Source organism: Natrix helvetica (genome assembly GCF_964273705.1).
Source record: "Natrix helvetica genome assembly, chromosome: 2".
Taxonomy (NCBI): domain Eukaryota; kingdom Metazoa; phylum Chordata; class Lepidosauria; order Squamata; family Natricidae; genus Natrix; species Natrix helvetica.
In genome coordinates this window covers 241,340,655-241,357,717 of record NC_138552.1, presented here as the reverse complement: position 1 = coordinate 241,357,717, position 17,063 = coordinate 241,340,655, and the positions used below count along the sequence as shown (strand labels likewise).

Genomic DNA, 17,063 nt, shown 5'->3' with positions numbered 1-17,063 from the left:
GGGCGCTGAGAAGCTCATCAGAGCCGGAAAAGAACCGGGAAGGACGTTTTGCCCTGTTGCTCGCCGTAAACGTTTCCGGAAGTGCCCGCGGACCAAGTGCGCGCGATGTGGGTGCTGCGGACCCCGCCGTTGCTGAGGACCCCCAAGCATGTTGGCTGTTGGGCTCGCGGGACGGTGTCCGCAGGACCCAGCACGGGCCAAAAGGCGAAGCCGGACTCCAAATACCGTGAAACCATCTTATTGCCCCAGAGCGATTTCCCCAGCCAGTTGCCTGGCCGGCTGCAGCCCGAAACTGAATTGGAGATACAGCAGGTAGAGGAAGAAAATGCATTAGGGGGAAGACATGCTGAAAAGTTGCCGCCGAGATAGTCCTGGGATTAAAATTTAGTACGAGTTGAACCGAGAGGTGCACCTTTCGTAACTTGTGACGCTTCTCTGTGGGGAAACCTTTGCAACCCCCAGAACAACGGATGCTCTGAAAGGATGCTTTGGCTGGCTTTGCCTTTCTCTCCTCGCTGTTGCCTAGGTAGCTAGGTTGCTGTTAGTTATGTTTCAAAACACCCATCTCAGAATTTACTCGGACCCTGCAGGAAGGAAAAAGATTCCCAAAGTAGCTTCGTGGTTCTGCAGCTTCCCTGACTTTATGCTCCTTATATGTCACCCTTTGGTAAATAATTGGAGAAGGCTAAGTTTAACTGGGTGCCAAACTCTGCTGGTCCTCCCTTAGGCATGAAAGTTGCCTGGGTGACTTTGAGCCATTCACTGTCTCTGGTCTCCATCCCATCCCACGTCAAAGAATTGTGGGTGGTGGGAAAAAGAGGAAGCAGCAGTATCGTGCACTGCATGGACTCTATAAAATAAAAGCAGCTTACACGTCTGAGAATACACATAAGTCCAATCTGTTTATTTGCTATCTAATCATACTTCAAGAAATTGAAGCCCAATTTTAGGGTTGCCATATATGGGCTACAAAAATTCGAACCATCATTAGAGAACAGTAAAAGATAATACTGCCGAGTTTTAATTTGTTACTGTCATTTTGCAGCCCTGATGTGGTAGCCCTATTCATTAAGGAGATTCCATTCTAATTTAAATATATGTGTAACAGTTTGGTCACTTTCCCCTCCAAGCAATGTAAATTGTACAGCTATGCTATAGACTTATATGTTTGAAGCACTCGAAAATAGTAGAACACTCTAACTCAGGCTTCCAGATACATTGACAGAGCATACTAAAGATGATGGGAATTCTTTGGGAAGACTAAATAGATTAAATATATTGTCATCTTCAAAAATAATTCATTATGTAAGATGTATAATATTAATTCTAGTTGATTATTCTTCAGAAATGTAGCTTTTCAGAACTGTATTCTTGGCAAAGACAAAGGAAAACAAAGCAAGATTTTTGTCTTCATGATGGACCACCTTATGCCAATGGAGACCCACATGTTGGCCATGCTTTGAATAAAGTGAGTATTTTCCTAAATTAATTGATGTATGTATTTGTTTAAGCGATGTGTAAAGTCATCTAACTCATAGTAGTGACGCTGGATTAAAACCAAAATTAAAACCATCATTATCATATAATCCTAAATATATAGTCCTCTAATCCTACAGTCATTATAGGAACCAGAACTAATTTAAGACTAACGGAATTGATAAATGCTGCATAGGAATTTTAGCTGTATGCACAACTGAGTCGTAGATGTTACAGAGAACATAAATGCAAGTATCCTGGTGAAAACAATAGTATTTAGCCATCAGACATGTATTAATGTGGATTTTTTTGCCATGTTGAAATGTAATTTGAAGAAAACCAGAGTTTGGCTTGAATTTTAGCTTTGCTAAAAGTTGAAGTCTATCCAAAGACATAACGTTGTTTGGGGCTTCCCTTGAAATGCACTCGGAGACTGCAGTTGGTCCAGAATGCGGCCGCGCGGGTGATTATGGGGAGTACTAAGTACTCCCATGTGACACCTCTCCTGCGCGAGCTGCACTGGCTTCCTGTGGTCTATCGGGTGCGTTTCAAGGTCTTGATTACGATCTTTAAAGCGCTCCATGGCTCAGGACCTAGTTACCTGCGGGATCGTATTCTGCCCCATACATCCCTACGACCCATCCGCTCGCACAGAGAGGGACTTCTCCAGGTGCCGTCCACCAGACAATGCCATGGGGCGGCGCCTAGGAGCAGAGCCTTCTCTGTGGCGGGCCCAGCCCTGTGGAATGACCTCCCCCCGGATATTAGGACCACTACTGACCTCCGCTCCTTCCGTGTAAAGCTCAAGACCCACCTATTCCAAATAGCCGGCCTGGCTCAATCATAACTTCATAACGCTCCTGATGGGTTTTTTAATTCAGTAATTTTATTTAAATGGGATTTTAAATTGTGTTTTTTAATTGTCTTTCACTTATGAGTCTACCTCCTCCATGCACATGTATATGTCTTTGTTCTTTATGTGTGTATGTTTGTCTTTATCTGTATTTTATCTGTTTTGATTGTACGCTGCCCCGAGTCCTTCGGGAGAGGGTTGCGGCTAATCAAATAAAATTATTATTATTATTAATTATTATTTTTATGGATTTTATGGATATCTTATAAGTTATTTGTGGGGTAGGTGTCTCTAATTTTACTTAAGCATTGTTAATAATCTATTAGAAGATTCCTTTTGGAATAGAAATCGTACAAAACAATTTGTTAGGGTATAGCTTGCTGGATCTAACTGGAATACTGTAGAAGTTAAGAAAATTATAAAGCAAGATGAAAGTATGAATTTCAATAATTATTTCTCTCTCCTCTCCTTTCAGATTTTAAAAGACATCACAAATCGATTCTATGTCATGAATGGTTATAAAGTGCACTATGTCCCTGGATGGGATTGCCATGGGTTACCCATTGAGTTGAAAGCATTATCAGAATGTGGAGAAACAAAACATCTTCCACCAATGGAAGTCAGAAAGAAAGGTATCTTTCCTTTGATAAACACTTTTAGAGAAATCTGCAAATGTTATTCCATGACAACATGTTTTGGAGAACAGCAATATTGTTCCACTTTCAATTAGAGATACCTTCTAAGATGAAATACATAATTTAAAACACCAATAGGCAAAGAGTGACCTTCAAATGATGTTGAAGAACCACTATCAGTATGCATTACCATTGACCATAATGGATGAAGCTACTAAAAGTTGATTTTCAGTGACAATTGAGAAGCTACAGGCTGCCTACTTACTTTTTAAAAACTCTTACTTTTTAACATTTATATTACTATCCATAAGACAAGAAAACATGGACAAATTGGGAGCTTAGAGATAGTAGAAGGAAGAATTGCAAATGTAACAATAATGTACTGATTAGGTTGCCAGTTAGTTTTACTCTGAATAGAAAAAGCTGCCGTTATCTATATGTATATGTATTTATTAATATATGTAAGACATAGTACAATTTAAAATGCACTCTGCTCTGTTTGTTTAAAATTCAGAGTTCAATCTAATAGAACTTTAGATACAATTTTGTTTCTCACCCTCTCTTAAACTAATATTTGGTAGGTTGGTTTTAATCCTAGATGTTTATTATTGAAAAGAATTATATGACTGCCTACCTTAATCAGGTCTGCCTATCTTAAATAGCAAGAAAATCAGTAATAATAAAATGTAACGTCAAACAGTCAAAGAAAAACCCTGCTCCTTAATTATCCGCAGCAAGCTTCAATTATCCATATACCATTCTTTCTATTTAATGCAGAATGCTAAGTGCCTTGATAAAATGCCAGATCTTGATGGGCTTCCAGAAGGTTAAAAGATGGCCTGCTGAATCCCTAGGGAGAGGGTAGGAGCAACCACAGAAAAGGCATGCTTCCGAGATGCCACTAAGTGGTAGATTTTCAGGGAAAGGATCTGGATTATGCCTGTACTATCCAATCTAATGGAATGGGCAGATATTCTTAGGGAGATGTGATCCTGCAAATAACCTGGATCCTTGCCATGTAGGGCTTTAAAGGTGATAACCACTACCTTGAATTACGGCCAGAAGGAAATGAAGCCAAAATAGCTCATGCAATAGAGATGTAATATGGATACCTAATTTGGTGTGTGCTGCTGCAATCTGTACCAGTCATAACTTCGAAATAGTCTTCAAGGGCATTCCCATTGAAAATGCAGTGGAGAAATCCAAATAGGAAATGACTAAGGCATGAGTGACTGAGAGCAAGGCCTCCCGGTCCAGGAAAGGACGCAAAGACCACCTAGCCACATCTGCCACCTACTTATCAAGCTGGAGCCATGAGTTTAGAAGGACCCTCAAATTGTGCACCAGTTCACTCCAGAGGAGCGAAACCCTGTCCAGCATAAAGATGACAAAGGTGTACAGAATACACACAGGTGAGATTTGGCCCAGCACTTTTGCCACTTTCTCAAGCAGGAACGAGGAAAACCCCCAAACTCCCCTGAAAACTGCAATGAGTCCATTAGGTGCCTGAGGCATGTCTATCAAATAAACCCCACTCCCTTCAGTGAAGGACAGCAGCTGAGAACCCTAAGATGAAGAGGGCAGGACATGTTAATGAACTCCCAAATCCAGATCACAACACCACTGTTATGAGCTGAACACTAGATTCCCGTGTCAGTTGAACTATGACTAACTGAAATGGGCCCATGGCCACAATGGTGACCATGAACTTCTGCTACCTAAGTCCCAGAGACACTAAGTTGAAATCCCCCAGAACCATAAGCCCGGGGACATCTGTACCAGTTCAGATACCAAGTCCAGTAGCACAGGCAGGAATGCAGCTTCATTGCAGGAAGAAGGCAATAGCACCAATCCCCATTGTTTCCTCTGGCTCAGCTTCAGAAAGAAGGCCTCACATCCAAAGATGTCAAGGGCAGGCCCTGTGGAGGTCACCAGAGACTTATAAATAACAACTGCCACCTCTGCCCCAGAGTCTCAGTTGAGGTCACACTCAAAATCCTGAAGAGCACATTTCATACAGGGAAAACCCCACTCTGTGCCCAACCAAGTCTCAGTGATACAAGCCAGATTGGCTCTCCCATACATAAATAGATGTCATGGATGAGGTGAGTTTTACTGCAGATTGATCTGGCATTAAGCAGCTGCTGATAGAAACTGAGCACAGAGGGACAAAACACAATACAAGTATTAGATGTTTTCTTGAATAAAATGAGATATGTAGGATAAATTAAATGTTCTTCTAGGATTCAATAAAGGATTATTTATTATATTTATAATTACGCTAAGTAGAAAAATAATGACATAAAAAAAAGCAATGCTCTCTACATGGGGCTTCCCTTGAGATGCACTCGGAGACTACAGTTGGTCCAGAACGCGGCCGCGCGGGTGATTATGGGGAGGACTAGATACTCCCCTGTAACACCTCTCCTGCGCGAGCTGCACTGGCTTCCTGTGGTCTATCGGGTGCGTTTCAAGGTCTTGATTACGATCTTTAAAGCGCTCCATGGCTCAGGACCTAGTTACCTGCGGGATCGTATTCTGCCCCATACATCCCTACGACCCATCCGCTCGCACAGAGAGGGACTTCTTCGGGTGCCGTCCGCCAAACAGTGTCGGGGGGCGACACCCAGGAGCAGAGCCTTCTCTGTGATGGGCCCAGCCCTGTGGAATGACCTCCCCCATGACATCAGGATTACTTCCGATCTCCGCTCCTTCCGTGTACAGCTGAAGACCCACCTCTTTCAATTATCTGGCCTGGCTCAACCGTAATTTTTCTTACTCCTCCTGACAGTCCTTTTAAATTTTTAAATTTTAAATTGTGTTTTTACAATTGGGGTATTTTAATGGTGATTTTTAACTGTCTAAATGTGATGTAATTTGTTACCTCCTCCGTGCATGTATGTCTTTGTATATATGTATGTTTATATGTTTGTACATATGTTTTATGTTTTATATGCTTTATTGTACGCCGCCCCGAGTCCTGTCTGGAAAGGGAGCGGCTAATAAATTCAAATTTATTATTATTATTTATTATTAAATATATTTGTAGAGCCAATTTGGTATAGCATTAAGGCAGCTAGCTAGAAACTAGGAGCCTTAGTTTCAGTCCTTCCTTAGGCATGAAGCCATCTGAGTGACCTTGAGCCAGTCACTCTCTCTCAACCCTAGGAAGTAGGCAACGGTAAACCACTTCCAAAAACCTTACCAAGAAAACTGTGGGAATTTGTCAGGAAGTTAAGTTCAACTGCTATGTCTGTCTACCAAAAATAACTAAAGAAAAATAATTGGCTTCTGATTATTCTTTAGTTTATACTTGTTTTCAGCTTCACGTAACATTGGGTGAATTCATATTAAAAATGACTATTCCTTCTTCAGCCAAAGCGTTTGCAGAAAAGGTAATTGAAAAACAGAAATCCGCATTTATGCGCTGGGGCATAATGGCAGATTGGGAGAACTGCTACTACACATTTGATCCAAAGTATGAAGCAAAACAGTTGAGTGTTTTCCACCAAATGTATGAAAAGGTAGGTTAATATATGGTCGAGGGATATTTACATTACGTATAAGGCTAAATAGATTTTAACTTCTTAATTTTGTTTTATTCCCTAGGGTTTTATTTATCAAGACTATAAGCCAGTGTTTTGGTCTCCTTCAACAAAGTAAGATATTGTCATACTTTTTACCCTTATCTTTGGGGATGGAAGAGCTTTGCACTAAAATACAATTCATGCTGATTCTTCATGCAGTACAGCTTTGGCTGAAGCAGAACTTGAATACAACCAGCAACATACTAGTCAAGCTGTTTATATCAGATTTCCCTTGCTGAAACCCCCTCCCAAAGTAGCCTCTGCGCTAGGTATGTTTTATGTATGTTCTAAATTCATTTTGTTTAAATGTGTTTCTAATGTACTTAAGATAACTTGTGCTAAATATGATTCTACCACTAGATGGATTACCTGCAGTGAGTTTGATAGTATGGACCACCCAGCCCTGGACTATTGTAGCCAATCAAGCTGTCTGTTTTATGCCAAATCTGGAGTACGTATTTATTTACTTTATTACTAGAGCATAGTGTTCTTGAGAGCTATGTGTTATTTTGCTGAAGATCATATGGAATTAAGGTATCTTACATGTGGGTGTTTTAAAGGAAATATTATATTTAACATCACCTAGATATCTATGTTTTTTTCCCATTTCTTGCCCTTTCCTTTATTTTTACAGGTAATATAAATCTTCCAGTTTTCTTTATACTTTATAGCCCTTTATTTATTTTTATATGCCCAGCTAAAGAAAATATGATTTTATGCTGCATGTGTAAACCATGCCTAGTCTCCAACAATTTTTCCTCTATGGTCAATAGAAGAAAGATACAGTATATGAAATAAGCATTTGTCGCATGTTTGAAATGGATTAAAAGATGCAAAATATAATGTACCCTGTTTCCCTGAAAATAAAACCTCCCTGAATAATAAGCCCAATTGGGCTTTTGAGTGCATGTGCTAAAATAAGCCCTCCCCCAAAAATAAGCCCTCCTCAAAAATATTGCAGCAGCCATGAGGTGACCACACTCACCACCTCCGCCACCTCAAAAATAATAAGACCTCCCCGAAAATAAGGCCAAGTGCTTATTTCGGGGGTCAAAAGAAAATAAGATCTTGTCTTATTTTCGGGGAAACACAGTACAAAAATAATTAAATGTAAGTTTTGAACTTAGATTAGGGATTTCTTCTTTGTAATCACAGTTGTCAGGAGGAACTCTGTGAAAATTCATTGATATAACATTCCCATTTCCATGAGAAACATTTTTGTGACAGCACCAATATTAATAATGAAATGGAAGCGTTCAATATTAAGTTTTGGGTATCTTTCCAATGCTTTCATGTTTTTAATATAACATTATGTAGTGCTAATGTAACTACTCAAAATCTGAAAGATCCAAATGTATTTGTAGGTATTCCATTGTGAAGTGTTCCAGTACCGGGGAGCATTTTATAGTTGCTGCAGATAGAGTTCAGTCTATAGCTGCTGTTTTGGATACACAATTTGAAGTGATTTCAACGTTTAAAGGTAAAAATGCATTGCAATAAAACCATTAATTTTGAATGAATGATACAATATAGAGAAAAATGAAAGTGAATTTGTTCCTCGTAGGGGAGTTTTAAAGTGGCAGATTTGTGGCATTCAAGAACTGTGCACGCACATTTAGAATTATTTTTTTCATATGGTTTTGAGAACAATACTACATTGGAACTTTTACTACCATGTTTTGCCGAAAATATGACAGGGTCTTATATTTTTTTGACCCACGAAATGTGGCCTTGGGCTTATTAAAGGGGAAGGGTTATTGTTTTTGGGTTGTCAGGCGGCTGCTCTCTTTCGAGCGGGTTCCCGAAGAGCCGAGCACAGCCTCAGGGTCGAATGGCTGTGTTGTGCTGTCGCAGCAGCAACACAGCAGCCATAAGGTGACCATGCTCGCAAGCAGCTGCCCGGCAACCCCCCTTTCCAGCCGGGCACAGCGCCGCTGACCGATCTAGCGGTACCCGGAAGGCACCAAGCAACCCGAGCGCCTGTTCGCCACCCTCCGCCTCCCGTGAATGGGCCTCTGTATGGTGGCGAGGGGAGTTGCGTGAACGGATGTCGCTCTGAGAGTACACTCTATGGTTGTGGGCTGCAGAGCATACAACCATAGAGCGTACTCCCAGAGGGGTATCCTACCTCCGTGCTTTGGAAGCCGCAACGGAGGATGGATGCCGCTCTGGGAGTACGCGCTATGGTTGTACACTCTATGGTTGTATGCTCTGCAGCCCACAACCATAGAGCGTACTCCCAGAGCGACATCCGTTCGTGCAACTCCCCTTGCCAGCCATACAGAGCCCCATTCACTCACCTAGGGGCATTCCAAAGGCGTCGAGCCGCGGGTGGCGGAGGGCGGCGAACAGGCGCTTGCGTTGCTTGGTGCCTTCCGGGTACCGCTAGATCGGTCAGTGACACTGTGCCTGGCTCTAAAGGGGGGTTGCCGGGCGACTGCTCGTGAGCATGGTCATCTTATGGCTGTTGTGTTGCTGTTGCGACAGCGCAACACAGCCATTCGACCCTGAGGCTGTGCCCTCTTTGGGAACCCGCTCGCAAGAGAGCAGCTTCCCGGCAACCCCCCCTCTTCAGCTGGGCACAGCACCAGCACAGCACTCGTTCCCGTGGCTTTGCGCATTTGGGATACTGCTAGGTCGGAGAGCAGTGCTCTGCCTGGCTGGATGGGGGGGATTGCCCAGGGGGCTTATTTTAGGGGGTGGGCTTATATTTTTGCCCACGCTTTAGTTTAGTTAGCCTAGTTTAGCAAGGCTTTAGTTTCAGGACAGGTCGTATTTTCGGGGAAACACGGTAGGAAAAAGGTAGTTACCAATTTCCAGTGGCCAACATCAATCTTACATGTATTCAAGCTACCAACAATGGACAATGTTGCTGTTGTGTTTTATTGCAGTTGCCTTCTGTTCCTTTATTGCTTTAGTTAAATTGACAGTAGGAACATCTTGACTTTCACAAGAGATGAAATAGCTGGAAGATTACATTTTTGTAGCTTGAATGAGCTCTTTAATATTGCAGTTCAAGATAATCATCAATCTTTTAAAAGTGTGTGTGAGAGTGAAATTTATTTATTATTTATTTAATAGGACAGACAACATGACAGAACTGCATTAGAATTTATATTGTTTTAATACAGTCATATGATTGAAAAAACATTCTTAATCAAGCAAATTTGGTTTTTATTTTTTAATATGCTTATAATGGAAACTGTTTTTAGATTTCTTTTTTGCAAAAGGGTAGGGCCAAAATCATGCATCCCTATTATGGCACAATTGCAGAAGTATACAATTCTTAGTTCTCTAAAACATTGTATCTATTCCATATAGAGGATTTTTTTAAAGTCTTGGGTCATATTGATACACTACCTATTAGAGACACTAGTAGCAAATATTCTTGTTTCTATTCTATTCATTGTTCCTATGCAACAACGTTATTTTCTGAAGCCACAGTACAGACAGAATACGGCAAAAGAGACTGTTTCTAGGTTGGCAAAGCAGTGAGACAAGACTGTATACTCTTCCTTTATTTATTCAAACTATATGTTGAATATATATTAAGAAAAGCTGGATTGGAAGATGTGAGAAAAATTGTTGTTGTTGATTATGCAGTCGGCCAAATGTTAGACTGGATTTGGCATTTTTATTCACCTACTGAATCATTCTAAAGTACTTGGAATAGACAGATGTTGTTTGATGACGTTAAACGTATCATGGCAGGATGTATTTCAGGTAAAATTGCTTTTTGCAATAGACTGATAAAGATTTAGTCAGTGATGATGGTGTTCCAGTGGTACTCCAGATGTTGTTAGTTATTTAAAATAATAATTGGTTTTTACTGTTATCATTCATTTGACTTGTAATCATGCCCATTCTAAATAACTAATAACCTGAATTAGTGAATATAGCTATCTGCATCAGATTACTTTAAAATATAATATGCAATTTCAGTGTGAGAGTCTTATTAGTTATGTAATTATTAAAATTTTATTTCCCCCACTAGTAGGCAGAATATGGCAGATAGTGAACAGTTTTAATTCTGCTGTTTTCAGGGACAGATTTGGAAAGTGGAATTTGTTCCCATCCAACAATTCCTGGAAGGCAGTCTCCTCTTTTGCCTGCAAACCATGTGACCATATCAAAAGGAACAGGATTAGTGCATACAGCTCCAGCTCATGGTATGGAAGATTACAGTGTAGCTTCTCATCATCAACTGCCCATGGTACTGTGGTCTTATTTTGCTTTGTTTTTAATCTATGTTTTTCCTGCTCCCACCAAAACTATCATGTATCAAAACCTTTCAAGTTGAAAAGGATGAGTGGAAACCTTTTAAAATCATTGTGTAAGCTACCTGAAGTATAGCTAAAAAGTGAGAAAGAAGGTATAGTAGTAGACTTTAAATCACAACCTGCAAGGCTTTTCTGTTGCCTACTCATCCCCTGTCTTCTATGTATAATGCCAGGCCTGAAGGTTGGAGAACATACTGAAAGTCATTGATATGCACTTTGTGCATACTGAGAATTGTTGCAGTGTTCTGTAAAGTTTAAATCTGGGTTCTTTAAACAAATTTGTAATTATATAGTGCAGGGGTGTCCAAACTTGGCAACTTTAAGACTTGTGGACTTCAACTCTCAGAATTCCCCAGCCAGCTCTGCTGGCTGGGGATTCTGGAAGTTGAAGTCCACAAGTCTTAAAATTGCCAAGTTTGGACACCCCTGATATAGTGATACTTCCCTTATCTTACTTCCCCTGCAACTTTCCAAATTTGCTACAACTCTTTAGAATTGATTTCAGAACTATGAATAAGGGAGGGAGAATCCCTGCTCCCAGATGCATCCATTCCATTGGTAGCGAGGTATAGTCAAATGCAAATTATGGGAACCAAGGCTATTTTCTAAGATAAATATTCTAAATTTTAAACGAAATAAGAAAATGGTTTTCATTTGCTTTTGGCTTAAGAATTATACAGTATTTCCTCTTAGAATGGGTAACTGCTTGCCAAAACTAATGCCTCTGCAATCATTAAAATATCTCTTGTTACGTCTGAAGATGAAAATGTTCTGGCTTACTTTGCAGGGAAAAAAAATATAACCTCAGTAGTTTAGGGATAGTTAGTCTAATCACATCTTTGTGAAATTATATTTGCTGACAAATTTGAGAACTTTTTTTTTTACAAAGGTTTAAACAATTTTTCTTACCCAGGACTGTCTGGTAGATGAAGATGGACTTTTCACAGAAGCTGCAGGTTCAGAGCTCCAAAAGAAAGCTGTTCTTGGAGAAGGAAATGAGACTGGTTTGTATTGTATTTTGTACTATAAATTAGGCAGGGGGGAAATAGTGACCTATTTTTTTAGACCAGAGATGGGCAATTTCTTTTTTCTTTTTTCTTTTTTTGGGCTGCCCTCAGTTATGCAGAAGCCATGAAAATCTTTATATAAATTACACACATACACACAAATACATAGTGTATATCAGTATTAGTCAACATTAGACCAAAACTACATGGGGCTGCCATTACTGTTTTCATAATGCCTGCCTTTTTCTCTACTGAGTAGACTTCCAGGGGATGAACAGAAACTTTTATCAGAGGTCTGAATTGACTGCCTACAAAAGATTTCTGAATTAAAGCTGAAAATAAGTCATATATTTTTACTCTTTCATAGTCATTGAGATGCTTCAAGCAGCAAAGAATTTATTGAAAGAAGAGAAATATGTACACAGCTATCCCTATGACTGGAGGACTAAAAAACCTGTGATTATTCGCGCCAGCAAACAGTGGTTCATTAATACAGAGAATCTCAAGCCTGCTGCTCAGGTACATAATGTGTTTCTGATAGAAATGGACCTCTGTCACTTTCATTACACTTTATGATACATTATTGTTTTTTTATAATTCAATTTACATCATCCATGATATGCATCGTATCTACTGAGTAACTTCAGATTGGGCCACTAAAATTTATACTGTACTTTTTTCCTCTTTTTTTCTGTTGAGCAAAATTGGATAACTCTATCTCAAGAAACCTGCTAAAATTCTGGCCCCACCCACTCACATCATGTTATTACATTACTATCCACAATCTCTAGAACTCTGAGTCTCAGTTGTTAAAAAATAAAAAAGTATAGTCTCCAACTGGTAGAAGACACTTAACTTCTATCTTAAATGATCAACTATATGAATCTTATTTCTGCACACCACTAGGTGGGGTGCTGACTTTGGGGCTGTATGCGATCAAATGAAAGCATGATATCTGTCTGCCTTTCATGTAAAAGAATTTATAGAGAACTGACAGATTAAAAATCACACAACAATAAGAAGCACTTATGAAGAATTAAATGGTATTGGGCTTCTTATTATTTTAGCAACACTTGTGAACATTGGTTGAATTGTTACATGCATAATATTTGAAATATTTTGAACGTGTTCATTTGACTATCAACTTACCATCAAGATTGGTATACTTTTCATCATTTTTATTTTACTATAACAATCTACTAAAGAACAGTGATCCCTCTTCTTCCCTTAGCCTCTAACCTTTGGTATTTCCCTCATATCATTTGTGTCTTTTTCAGGAAGCATTAAAGAAAGTAAAAACTGTCCCAGCCTCAGGAATGAACAGAATGCTAGAAATGTTGGAAAGACGAACCTATTGGTGCATATCAAGGCAGAGGCACTGGGGTGTCCCCATTCCAGTTTTTTACCATAAGTCAACAGGGGAGCCTTTAATAAACAAGTAAGTATCTCATCAACCTATTTTGGGGAAAGGGGGAAGGGAGGGAAAGATAATAGTTGGTGCAGAAATACTGTTTTCATTTTTCAACAGAGCAGTAATTTACCAAGTAAATAATGCAGTGTTGTACCATTTTTAGCACCTGCTGCTGTCCCAGTGATAGAGTTGCTTTGGTATGGCTATGGGATGGAGTTGATAAAGCTGCTTTGGAATGGGTATGGGATTTGCAGCTCTTGTTCATACGTGACCAAGAAATTATCTCCAAACCCCACCCCACCCCAAGTTGCCTCAATATATGTTTGGAATCAATGGGTGTTTTCACTCAGAGATTAATATGGGATGTAATCCATTCCAGAACTGGGATGGTATATAATTCTTTCTGGTTTCTAAGTTCATTATTAAAACAAGTGAGGAAGCTTTTGTGATACAGCAACACACATCCACATTTTATATATACCTCAGTGAGTACAAGGTGGTGGTGTTTCAAAACAAGTAATTGGTGTGGGTGTAAGAAACTAGCTAGCTGAGAATACATTACAGTGAGTAGAAAAAGTACTTTTGTTTTCGTATGATTGCACAGATCCTTTTCACTGGAGACACACACACGCACAAAAATCCAACCCAAGAGATAAAGGATTGTTATTATTTCTCAACTGGACAAAAGTTCCTCAAGTGCAGTATTTTATTTATTTGAATAAAATAATGCTATCATTCATAACGGGTGCAAATAGAGAGATGTGCTTGGGACACTATTGAGAATTATGTTAAACCTGATGGACCCAGAAATACATATTGACAAGCAAACCTAAATGTTTTGTGTCATTCCCTCTAGTGTTCTCTTTTTTATATGTACTAAAAGTATGTCATAGGGAACAGGGTGGCCTACCAGTTAAGGCGCTGGGCTTGTTGACCAAAAGGTTGGAGGTTCAAAATCCAAATACTACATGAAAGGATGAGCTCCCATTTTTGCCCCAGCTCCTGCAAATATACCGGTACCAATTTGAAGTCATGCAAATGAAAGTAGATAAATAGATAACACTTTGGTGGGAAGATAACAATGTTCCATGTGCCCCAGTCATGCCTGCCACATGACCTCAGAAGCATCTTTGGACAATGCTAGCTAGCTCCCTTGCTAAGAAATGGAGATGAGCACTGTCACCTAGAGTTGGAGATGACTGGACAGGGGAAACCTCTGCCTTTTTAAGAGGGAGTCATATTGATTGCATAAGTCTGTGATATAGCAAAAGGCCTGCTCATTTTTCTGCTCACTATGACTAACCTTGCAGCAACTGTTGGTGATGTTGAGAATGGGACAGGAGAGGTAGTAATGCATACTTCATGAGGCTGCTTTTGTTAAGTAAAGGAGACAGTGTTTCTTTTTATATCAGAAATGGAGCTGCTAAACAGTGTTTTGCTCTGTGATGTAAATCCTCCTTTCTCAAGCAGTGGGGTCCAGTTTTGGCCTAACTCTTAATCTCCACTCAAGTTGATTAACATTCTAGGAATCCATTTATTTCTTTGTAATGCTTGATCATAGTAAAAACAATTTTCTACTTTTATTTATAAACCTAAATCCAGGGTTTCTTGAAATCCAGAACAATAGCGCTCTCTGTTGGTGAGTTTACAACTGCAGTATTGGTGTTGCAAGGAGAAATATGTTTAATAGTAATTTTAAATGAAAGAAGGGATACAAAAATGTATTCACATCCCTTTGCATTCCTCCCAAGTGAGTGAGTCTCCCAAAATTTGACATCAGGGGCCCCTTTTTGAACTTTGGGAAAGAAGATTAAGCAACAAAATGGGTATATTTAGTCTTGCAAGAGCTTAAGCTATTCATCATATTACCCATGCCCTGAAACACTCACAAAAGAATTCTGACCGTACCACATTTGAAATATGTCTGTTGAAATGCTATGCAAAATATGGTACATCTCCAGATCCAACACAAGTTGCAAACTCAAAAGACTCATTTTTACTGCTTTACATAGAGAATCTACATCATGTGACTCCTTCAGTATGTGATTGTTCTGGAAAAACTGTATGTTACATATACCATTGCTGTCTTTTTTCAGAGAGAACTATAGATAGAAGCAAATGTAATTCAAAAACAGTAAAGGGTGGGTTGGGGAGGTGAAGAGTTAATTTGTAGCGAAAATATGTTTCTCATCTTAAGGTTTTTTTGTTGTTGTTGTTTTTTTAGTTTTTCTCCTCATCAGAGTAGTACCAAACTGCAGGCTTGTGTAGGTGTAATCTTATATGTAACATGTGCCATTAATCTGAAATGAAGCTTCAGACAATTAAAACTTGGGACAAAATACCTGCCAGAAAAGCAGCTTTTTCCCTATAAGAAACCAATGTTACGTCACAGTATTGAAAAGACACAAAAATGAAGGCTATGATGTTTATATCACGGGGCTCTTGGCTTGGAATGGTAATGGGAAACACAATTCTCATTGTAGATTTATTTACGTTTATATATCGATTTCTAAAATGCTTCCTAAGATAACCCCTAGGTAACATACAGTATTAAAGAGGACAACATGTAAAACATAATTCCATTTAATGAAACAATACCAGTAAAAACCATCCAGAGGGTAAATGTTAACAAACCCTGCAGTATCCCGTGATCAGTACTGAATGAAATAAAAGTTCTAGAGAAAGGAGCCTTTAAAATCTATTGGAAGATGGGGTGGGGGGATAAAATAATGAAGTTTTGGGGATTCTTAGAAATTCTATTTCATTCTAGTTGTTCGAATCTGGTATTTGATCATTCAGTAACTGGTGAGGGGGAGGGGAGAATGAGATTAGATGTTTTTGGACTAGATATTATTGGTTGTGCTCCAACACAACCTAGTTCTAATCTCCTAGCCTGCCGGTTTGTCCAGAAAAAAAAATAAAGGAGAGGATATGTCAATTGCTTCTATGAGAAATACTTTCCCATTTGTTCATGATTGAGGTGCTCAGGGTTGGTTGTGTGCAAAGGGCGAAAAAAGATTGTTTTTTGAGCTGGGTTTAATTGATGAAAGGAGAAAATGTGTTTGTCAGTGTTTTGTGCATTATAAGAACCTACCAATTTGAGAGTAAAAGACTTGCTTGTTCCTCAGTGCCTAGTTATAAAAGAATTTTGAGAGATATCTCAATCTTTTTTTAAAAAAAAGTAAATATGGTTTTCTAGAAACTTTGTCTTGTTGGTTTGCTTGTATAAACTGCCAGGGTTCTGATTTTAGACACACCTTATAATTTTCCCTTGTATGACGGCTTAAACTCCTCCTTGAGCAAATATTCTGCAACAGATACAAGTAGATGTTTTTAAGAGCAGAGTTGAATAAGAAAGGTAACCAGGGTTCACAGGGAGAGCAATTTTCAATGACACGCCTAGTGCTGGGAAGTCAGTACATTTCTCACCAATTCCTACTGGAATTAGTGGCTTTGATCTAGTCTATTAGGTTCTTACATGAGTGCTTTTAGTAGAAACATCTACATAGATAATTATGACTACTGAAAAAATTATGCTCTTGTGCTCTCTACATTTTTAAAACACGTTAGTGAATTAAGAGGTTTGAAAAATAAAGAATAATAGACTTTGTACGATTGAATAGATGCTGCTTGTGGTGAAGAAATTCCAGGATAATGATAACAAAATACAGATAAGTCTCCCTGTCACAGAGGAGTCCTTTTCAGACCATGAACATCGCAATGGGCCAACTTCTATTAGAGTTTTTGAATCCAGAGCAGTTTTAAAAGAATGGCTATGCTTTATCCATGTTAAATATTTCTTCTGTTGGGTTTT

The 17,063-nt window shown here is 39.2% G+C and overlaps 1 protein-coding gene across 1 annotated transcript in view; it reads left to right on the top strand.

Annotated features, from left to right (window-relative positions):
* The first annotated feature begins 89 nt into the window (after positions 1-89).
* The window catches only part of IARS2 (isoleucyl-tRNA synthetase 2, mitochondrial), a 36,268-nt gene continuing 19,294 nt past the window's right edge, over positions 90-17,063 (top strand). The window contains exons 1-12 of the mRNA XM_081945758.1: positions 90-312; positions 1,346-1,468; positions 2,805-2,961; positions 6,340-6,488; positions 6,574-6,623; positions 6,711-6,820; positions 6,912-7,002; positions 7,916-8,031; positions 10,595-10,764; positions 11,745-11,835; positions 12,206-12,357; positions 13,116-13,276. Of these exons, the coding sequence (XP_081801884.1) occupies positions 106-312; positions 1,346-1,468; positions 2,805-2,961; positions 6,340-6,488; positions 6,574-6,623; positions 6,711-6,820; positions 6,912-7,002; positions 7,916-8,031; positions 10,595-10,764; positions 11,745-11,835; positions 12,206-12,357; positions 13,116-13,276 (1,577 nt within the window). The 5' untranslated portion in view covers positions 90-105. The remainder of the gene's footprint in view (positions 313-1,345; positions 1,469-2,804; positions 2,962-6,339; positions 6,489-6,573; positions 6,624-6,710; positions 6,821-6,911; positions 7,003-7,915; positions 8,032-10,594; positions 10,765-11,744; positions 11,836-12,205; positions 12,358-13,115; positions 13,277-17,063) is intronic.